Source organism: Asparagus officinalis, chromosome 8 (assembly GCF_001876935.1).
Source record: "Asparagus officinalis chromosome 8, Aspof.V1, whole genome shotgun sequence".
Taxonomy (NCBI): domain Eukaryota; kingdom Viridiplantae; phylum Streptophyta; class Magnoliopsida; order Asparagales; family Asparagaceae; genus Asparagus; species Asparagus officinalis.
The window spans coordinates 23,037,331-23,046,337 of record NC_033801.1 but is presented as its reverse complement, the minus strand read 5'-3'; the positions used below and the strand labels follow the sequence as shown (position 1 = coordinate 23,046,337).

Genomic DNA, 9,007 nt, shown 5'->3' with positions numbered 1-9,007 from the left:
GTGGAGCTGGGAGGGAGGTGGGGGAGGAGACTGAGGGGGACCGGAGGAGGATGAGAGAGGTGTAGGGGAAGGATAAAATCGGAATTTTGGAGGATATTGCTTTGGAACTTGGGGAGAGGGGTCTGGACACAATTTTTCAAATTATAGGAACTGCAGTACATTGGAGGAAGTTGGGGGAGCTGTGGCACATTGAAACTTGAATTTTGGGGCCTTGAAGCAATTTTTCCTTGTTTGTTTGCCTTTGCTTTTTTTTTTTGTGTGTGTGAGGGTTTCAGTCTACTAGACCTCTAAACTATCTAAATTATTTCATAATAATTCCCGAACTATTTTTTGTCTCATTTGCTCCATAAACTATTAAAATAGGTTCATGCTTACCCGTTGAAGTATTTATCAGCCATACTTTACTCCTTGAAGTGGTAAAATTGTCCACGATTATCTCCTAAGCTATCAAATACAATAACTAGTTACCACTTTGATTTATTACTTTGTGAGTATTTTCAATAAAATTGTGAGAAGAAAGTGATAATACAGAATGCAATGTGGGATCAAAGCAGTTCGAGGGATAAGTAGGTGATTAATTCAATAGCTTAGGGAGCATATATACACTAAAAATAGTTTAGGGGGATCGTTCAGGGGTTACGAATGGACAAATGTGATAGTTTAGGGAGCAAGGATTAGGGCCTTTTATTAAATTTTGTAAAAGACAACAATTTAGAGTCTATATATATTTGTGAAACAAATGCAGTTATAGTACTTTCTATGACAACATCTGTATTTTATAAGCTACAAATTATAATTACAAATATCTAGACAGTAATCTCTCTTAAAAGAAGGTGGGGACGGCCCAATAGGTCACATAACAAATCTGTATCGCTCCGTTGTTGGAGACTTGAATTCGATTCCCGTGTACTCCAAAGGCTCAATAAACAATATCTCCCTTAAAAGAAGGTGGGCCTACATGATAATTAATGAATACTTAAAGCCCAATTCATCACATTTTTAGGGTGCTAATTCATGGCAATCTGGCTCTAGAAGATCACATAGTTCAGAACAAAGAGGATTGAATTCAAGGTAAACAAAAATCATGTGCCATTTTGAATTCTCATATTTATAGGTTGCGGTGGGGATTTTTGTTTGATTGTTAACTCATAGATATTTCATATTTGCACTATAGGTGTTCTTTTATTTTTTTTGGTTAACTCAGAGATATTTCATCCATCCTTAAGGAGGTTTATTTCAAGAAATTAGCTTCTCCGCTCGCTTCCTTGTGGTGCCCGTAGTTGCAAAGGCCTGAGAAACCGACTTCTCGCATGAAGAACCACGGCTGGTAGAGAGTATAGCAGGTTCGGTTTGGTCATCCCAAACGAACCGAACCGGAACACGCCACATCCAAATGAACCCAAGAATAGCGCAAAAGATTTGCCTGCCACTCAGTGTGCCTGACTTCTACGGGCTCCTTTCGCTGCAGGCTCACCCTAAGCCATTCATGAAATGGCATGGTATAAAAACACAGTTTCGTCAAAGTAATCCTCAAATTTATGCCAAATGCCTCTGGCACAGCCACAGGCCCTGAAAATGTGCTCATTGTCCTCTTAAGACAGCATCACAAAAGGAACACGAAGCACCAGAAGTCGTGAATTACACGCCAATTTCTAACCTGTTTACTCAGTAGGCTTTTCCTCAAAAGTTTATACACTGCAATTTCATTTTCGCAAGAACGTATAGTAGATAACAGGTGAAATAGCAGGAGGAGGATGAGGAATCCCACACAAAGCGCCCAACACACAACCATATTAAACACCATGCAAAAAGTTATATTCGAATGGAACAACTAGAACTAACATTCACACACCCAACATTAGCAAATCATCAAAATACATAAACACTACTCAAGTTCATCTTAAAAACACGGAAAAGGATAAACATTACCTCTCATGTACCTCTTCAATATGCTTATCGATATCACAGCAATCACTTTGATCTCTGTTGTCCATCAGACTTTGGTGACGGATTATACACATTCTTTATCAAATCCTGAATCTTACACATAAGCATCTGTGACGAATCACCACCACCAACTCCTCCGCTACTACTCCCAACCTGAGGAGGTCTCTGGCTCTCCTGAAGCTTAATCTTCTCGAATAAATACTGCTTCTCAGCCTCAGCCTCATCTAACCTACGCTTAAGATACAAACTAGCGTAATCCTGCTCAGCTGCAGCTTTCTCAGACTTAGCAAGTACTATAGTCTGAAGCCTCTCAGCCTCTTGCCTAGCCTCAGTGGCTTTCAACTGGAACATTTCAGCCTCGGCCTGTTTTAATCTCACGATGCTTTCGAGTTCTTCTACTTGTTGTTTTTTCCTCTGTCTTTCTATTTTGAGTTCTGCTACCTCTCGGGCTTTATCCTCGAGCTCACGGTCACAAGCTTCTAGAGATAGGCGAGCCCTCTTGAACATTCGGAGTTTTTCCTCTGCCACTATCTCCATTTTTCTCACGGCTTCTTGAACGACCTCTGCGATCTTGTTGCAGGCTTCTTGTGGGGCGATTAGGTGACTGGGGTCCTCGGTTTCAGTGAGGTTCTTTGTAGAGTCTATTTCGAGTTCTAAAGAGATTGCATATCAAATCAGTTAGTGGTCGCTCGTCACAGGTCAATGAATGTATACTATAAACTTGGGCAATTGAAATATAGATACTGTAAGGTTGTCCATGTTAATTTTCATTTCATACACTGATTGGAAAAATAAAATTCCAGCAATATGTCTGCCTGCCCAGCAGAAAAGGCTTAAGGTTTTTGCAGGATCTGAAAGATAACGGCTAAAAGGACATCTTACGTAAGTTTATCCACTCAATATGTTCAAAACTATCTATATATGCAAACATTCCTCAGAACTGATATTTGAATGAAATATTCAGTTATCATTTTCACAAAGAGGATGTAAAGATGACGTCCACTGTAACTATTTTCAAAACAGTGGTCTAGATAGAATATAGTACACATGATGTGAGGCTGAGGAGAAGGCACCGACAGCCTTTAGATCAAACAGAAAAAATATTTAGACAAATGGAGAATAATATATTTCAAGAATAATATATTTCAAGTGATGGAAAGCAAAAGGCAGGTGTCTTCCATGACAAACTTCATAGCAGTTCCCTAGCATTCTCACAAGAAGATGTTTCACAAAAAAAAAAGAACATAAGTAAATGCAGCTATCTCCTAACTGAAAATGACTACACCCTGGAACAATCAAGCCTATCGTCGAGATGCCTCATGAATGGTGTGCCAAAATCAAAGCAAACTTGAAAAATGGCAGAACAGGAAATGAAACTAATGACCCCCAAAGGCGATATGCTTCCAAAGTAGGACATATTTGACTATGAGAACCTGATACGAATCCTAGGGTCAAAAGTTGGAATATTATGATGGAAAATTATAGTAAACATGTAAGGCATCGTGGCACAGGCAACAGCATAGTAAAACCGGTGAATAGATACCTCAAGAACAGAAGGTACACTGGATTTAGATAACTGAAATGAAGAAAATGCTTACAAAGTAGATATAGGAATGGCTCAACTCGTTGCCCAAAGAACAATTACAATTTACAAGTATGATTAGAGGGTTACACTGTTAGGCCTATACAAGACCAACCTTAACTTTCAGATGGCATAGCACTGTCAGATGCATGTTAATATGAGAGGTAAACACTTAAGGGTTATATCATATGAAGTAGGTCACACCTCAACCAAGTGATTAAATTTATATTGTGCAAAGTAGATACTGGTGTAACGAAGAAATAAGAATGATAAAATATGTAGCAGACAAATACATTACAGACCTTCACTAAGAGTCAAAACATGTAGATGGTGAATAATTTACAGACCTTTACTTAAAAGAGTCAAGATAACTGCTGTTTTTCTAAATCTTGCAATCTATGAATATGCCATAGTGAAAATAACCTATGGAAGTTGAAATGCAAATGTCTGATGAAATGAGTACGTTTAATTTTCAATAACTAACGATAACCCATGGAAATCACAAATTAATGCACTCCCATCTTTGCAATATTTTGTTGTCTGAGACACTCCGGCATGCACGACATCTAGACCCCCTCTTATGAATTGCACACTTTTCACTAAAAAAGAGAGAACAAAATACTGTATCATTGTAATAAAGCAATGGAAAGGCTTACAAGGATGACTAGAATAGACTTACGAGGGAAAAAATAAAAGTTTGAAAAGTAGAAAGATCATATTACTCTAACAATCATTGAAACCTTTACTATACTTTTTTTTAACCACGTCATTGTCAAATAGGAAATGAGTGCTGATAGATAAAACCTACGCTTCTCAAAGTATGTGGTCTATAATTTACATGGGTGTGTATCAAGAAGCACTACACTGCAAATCATGAGATACGTAAACAAGTAATGATAACTGGAGCCTAAACTCTTATAGGTACAAAATAAATAATTTATATATGTAATAGAATATACTACACTGTATTACTACCATGGACTGCCCAAACGCCTATCATACTTTTTGACATTTTCATAGCAAGTCATGAGATAGGTAAACAAGAAACGATAAACGGGCCTATAACTCCTGTAAGTATGAATTCAATAATTTATATATGCAACACAATAAAATACATAAGGGTCTGTCCATGTCCAGGTCCAGTGTAGTAACACTGGAGCAAGTTCTGACCTTAGGAGTAACTAAAATGTTTTTTCCCATAACCACAGTCCTGTATTAGATAATTAATGCAATAAATATGTAACTTATTCCTCTTTTTGTTAGTGTCAAAGTCCTGTATTAGATAATTAATGCAATAAATATGTAACTTATTCCTCTTTTTGTTAGTGTCAACTTGAGTTTCGTATGTGCATGAAGTTTGTACCAGTAACTTATTCCTCTTTTTGTTAGTGTCAACTTGAGTTTCGTATGTGCATGAAGTTTGTACCAGGAATTGTCGTCGCCTAATAGCTTTCAGTGCAAAAGAAAGAAAAAACAAATTTTAAGAATCAAGCACATATCTTATAGTCCTTTTAAAAAAAGAGGCAGACTAAGGGGTATATTCATCAGAAGAATAAACATTTATAGAAAATGTTTAAATTGACAGCATATCAGGTTGCAGGAGACAGTTTGGCACCAGAATTTAGCTTCTTCTAGAGCAAAAGTTAAATTGCTAATGACTCAGAATCTAAATTGAATACCTGTTGTAACTTGACAAACAGTGGATAGGAGCAGGAAAAATTCTGATTTATTGCTAATTTAAAATTTAAAACAATAGAAAGCAGCAAGGAGAAAAAAGGAAAATAGTAAAAAAGTGCGAATAATAGAAGCATAATAGAAGAGACCTCGTATGAGAAAGAAACGAAGATACCTCAAGTTCTATAGAAGCATAATAGAAGGCAGCATACAGTAATCAGAGCATCTCGTATGAGAAAGGAGAATAAAGAAAAATGGAAATAAAATTTGACATGCAATTTGAACACATGCATATAAACAGAACATGGGTGCTAGCACAAGATTGAAAAACAATCATCTGCAAATAACTATGATAATAATATTAATAAGGAGATGTTAAGGAACACAGCACCTGAAATTCTACCATGTCAAGTATTAATTTTGGGTCGAAGAAACATCTGATACTCGAACAAAATGAATTACCTTGGAATAGCAGCATCAGCATCCTGCAAACCGTAGAAGTTGTGGCACCACTCTTCATCTTTTCAATGAGATCCCCACACTTCCAATACAATTTCCTACCTTTTGGGTCCTCACTTAGACGAAAGATTTTAGTGACAAGTTCAAGTTCTCTAATCAAGGATTCCCTGTCCCATCCATGAGCGCAATGTTGAAACACATCTTTAACCCAACCCAGTAACTCAGAGGTCCTGTTACAAGCTTGACACCTGAAGAGCATCTCAGCATGGCCAGCCACACCTTTAGCAGTCTGACCCATCCCAATCCGACCCACATGCATTGCACAATCTGTGTGAGTCCAGTGAGCACACACGTCACAACCAATCCAACGGCAAGTATTGACCTCAAAATCAAACTTATTACAGATTCCACACATGCACTGATTGCAGAAACCATTTCTATTAGTACAAATCTCGCAGCTACACTCGTCGGCAGGGAGAGGACTCTGACACGCAATGTTCCTACACCTCTTATACAGGAAAATCTCAATAAGGCGACTCTGAGGAAGGCTAATGTTTGGATGAAGGAAAGCTTGAATTCCTGTATTGATCGCAACTAATATTTCAAGTTGTGCTCTATGAGCTTTGACAAGACTTTTCTCCGTCAAGTCAGTTCTACCATGGACCAGGTGCTGGAGATTTAAAAACTCCTCCCTATTCTGAGATCCTCCAGAACCTTCAAGAATCACCCGGAGCTCGCTCTTAAGCTCATCCAAGATCTCAATGGGCATAACCATCATTCTATCAGAAATCACCTCAATTCTTTCACGAGCTACTTCGCGAAGGGATAACTTATTTACAGAAGAGACCCTGCGAATAACTTGATGTTCAGGGAATTCGTTTTCCCCTTCCTTTTCTTTGTCCAATTTCTTCACAATAATGGAATTGGAGTGGTTGTTCTCAATGGGCCAGGTTTCCCGTGAGCTAGTGCTATCAGTAGGTGAGTCGTGACCTTGGGATAAGGGTTCGGCAGCATCAGAAGAAGCTAGGGACAGAGAAGTCTGCAGACCAGAAGGTCTTGGGTGCTGCCGTGGAGGTAGCATTTTAGGTGGTGGCTGATGGTTGAAGTTTGCACCTGAGGAGGCTCCCATTCAACTGGACTGTTACAGAGGAAGGATTTTCGAATTGATCACTCAGGAAAGCTAAATCCTATTCTCTAGTAAAAATAAGAAGGCTAATTCAGAACCACCATCCAAAACTCTAATAAATCCCAAAAATATTACCCATAACCGCTATATTACAGTAGAAGTTATCCTCCCACTTTGATACAACTAACAGAAGGTTGCCAACTGATTTTACTCCTCACAGTTAATACTTCACCACTAGACTATGTATATAATGAACAAAGTGCTCTACCAACATCACTTTCATCAAAACTATAAAATCTATCCGTTAAATTCAACCCCATATTTTAATTATTCACAAATTGAATCCATTGACATCATCTTGAACCAAAAATAGGGTGCTTTACCCAAAAAAAAGTTAATGAAAGAAGTTTAAATCAAACTTTTATAGCAGAAATTAACAAAACTGGAAAACTGATACAAATTCAACAATGAAACCTACGAAAGTCCCAAAATTTTCAACTACATAGCTCCTAAAAATTCATCCTTGCATAAAGCTAATAAAACTGAGCTAAAATCCACTAAATTTCAAAATTCCAAGTGAACCACAGCACAAAAAGATCAACTTTTTCACCAAAATCATACCAAATCTTATTTCTCTACCGCATATACCTTCAAAGCTCAGACTTTTATGCTGAAACCCGAAAACCACCGAGCTATGACCACTCAGCTAGAGCTGAAACCTCCAAAATCAAACCCTAAATCATGCCAATAACCAGCAACAGCACTAAAAGAAAGCTAGATCGCTTACCTGAGAGAGAGGAATCGATCTAATTGACGAGAAGGGTGTAATTAGGGTTTTAATCGCTCTCGCCCTCTCTTCCCCCTTTCGTCAAAGAGAGGAAAATGACTTTGGTTCGATAAACAAATACTGGAACTGGACAGGAGGACGAAGGGGAGAAGGGTGACCGGCAGCTGGCGGTTAATGACTGGGTTGACCAGCCGCACGCGGCTTCCTAGTTATTTCCGCGTCTTGTCACGTGGATTTTGGGGGATAGGGAGCGGAGTTTGTGGAGGGTAAAACGGTAAAAATATTGAATTTGTAAGGGATGAAGTCCAAGGCCCAAATAACGTCGGAACGAGGATTTATTGATCAGTTTATTGCACCAAACAACGATTCTGACGTTGGGAAAAGTTCCATTGCGTCTCAAATTTGTTCGAAAAGAAATAGGGAAGAAATAAAAGAAAATAACTTTTTTTTTCTATTTTTTTTGGGTTCTGAAATAGGATGCCAAAAATGTTTCTTTGCTAGTGAGAGTTAATTGGCACAAGGTAGACTTGGTACCATCCGTTTTAAGTATAGAAGACGATATAAATTCTACTTTTATAGTAAATTTCTCTTAGGATGGGTATATCAAAAGTTCTCATTTTTATTTTTATTTTCGTTTTTATTTTTATTTTTTTGTGATAGATGAGATATCAACAAAGCTCCCCAGGATTCCATTAGATGAATTCGAGATGAAAAGTTTTAAAGGTGGGGATTTTTAAAAAAAAAAGAGTTATTTCATCTTCTAGGAAAATTTCCTTATATTTTTACCCATTCTTGTTGAAAAATTTCATCTAGAGTGGAAAATAATGTTTGGTTTATGAGGATATCAACTGAATAGCATGTTTCGTCTGGGATTGTTTCGGGCATTTTTCTCACAATTTATACTTTTGAAGAATTTGGACAAGTTACATCTTTCATCTACCTATTAACTTTGACTTGGGAAAAAAAAATCAAAGACCAACATTTTTTATTTATTTCGCAGACTACTGTATAATATTTGAACTGCTCAGGCAAACACACACATCAGCAAGATCGTAAGTAAGTTCGACAAGCATCGTTTATTTTTGTAAAAACAGAACTTTCAAAGTGATATCATATTTTGAAAGAGTTGCTTTCAAACCAAAATTTGCTTCTTGTCAAAGGCTGCGGGTAGTAGTAGAAGATTCAAATTCGAAGCTCTCCTTCAGAAAGTCAGTCGCTTTCGTATTTGAAAGATAGCTTACTCTATTCGGTTTGCTCGTAAACGGAGAACAAGTGAGCTTCTCTCATAATTCAAATTTGGTTTTAACAAGACAACCGACAGAATTAGGCTCCTCCAACATAATTTATCCATGCATAAATTGAGCACCAAATCAGCTTTAAGAATTTCTACATAATGGATTGATGCATGAAAAAATAAAGTCGAATTCATTCC

The 9,007-nt window shown here is 37.5% G+C and overlaps 1 protein-coding gene across 2 annotated transcripts; it reads right to left on the bottom strand.

The window, feature by feature from the left end:
• LOC109851349 (OBERON-like protein) lies at positions 1,772–7,699 on the bottom strand. 2 transcript variants are annotated; one of them, XM_020421431.1, is made up of 4 exons: positions 7,576–7,699; positions 7,437–7,500; positions 5,666–6,800; positions 1,972–2,600 (listed from the first exon to the last, which is right to left on the bottom strand). In XM_020421431.1, the coding sequence occupies exons 3-4, from the start codon at positions 6,789–6,791 to the stop codon at positions 1,972–1,974; spliced, it is 1,755 nt and encodes a 584-aa protein (XP_020277020.1). In that variant the 5' UTR covers positions 6,792–6,800; positions 7,437–7,500; positions 7,576–7,699. The 2 variants fall into 2 exon arrangements, with proteins under 2 accessions (XP_020277019.1, XP_020277020.1); XM_020421430.1 differs by lacking the exon at positions 7,437–7,500 and having other exon boundaries at positions 1,772–2,600.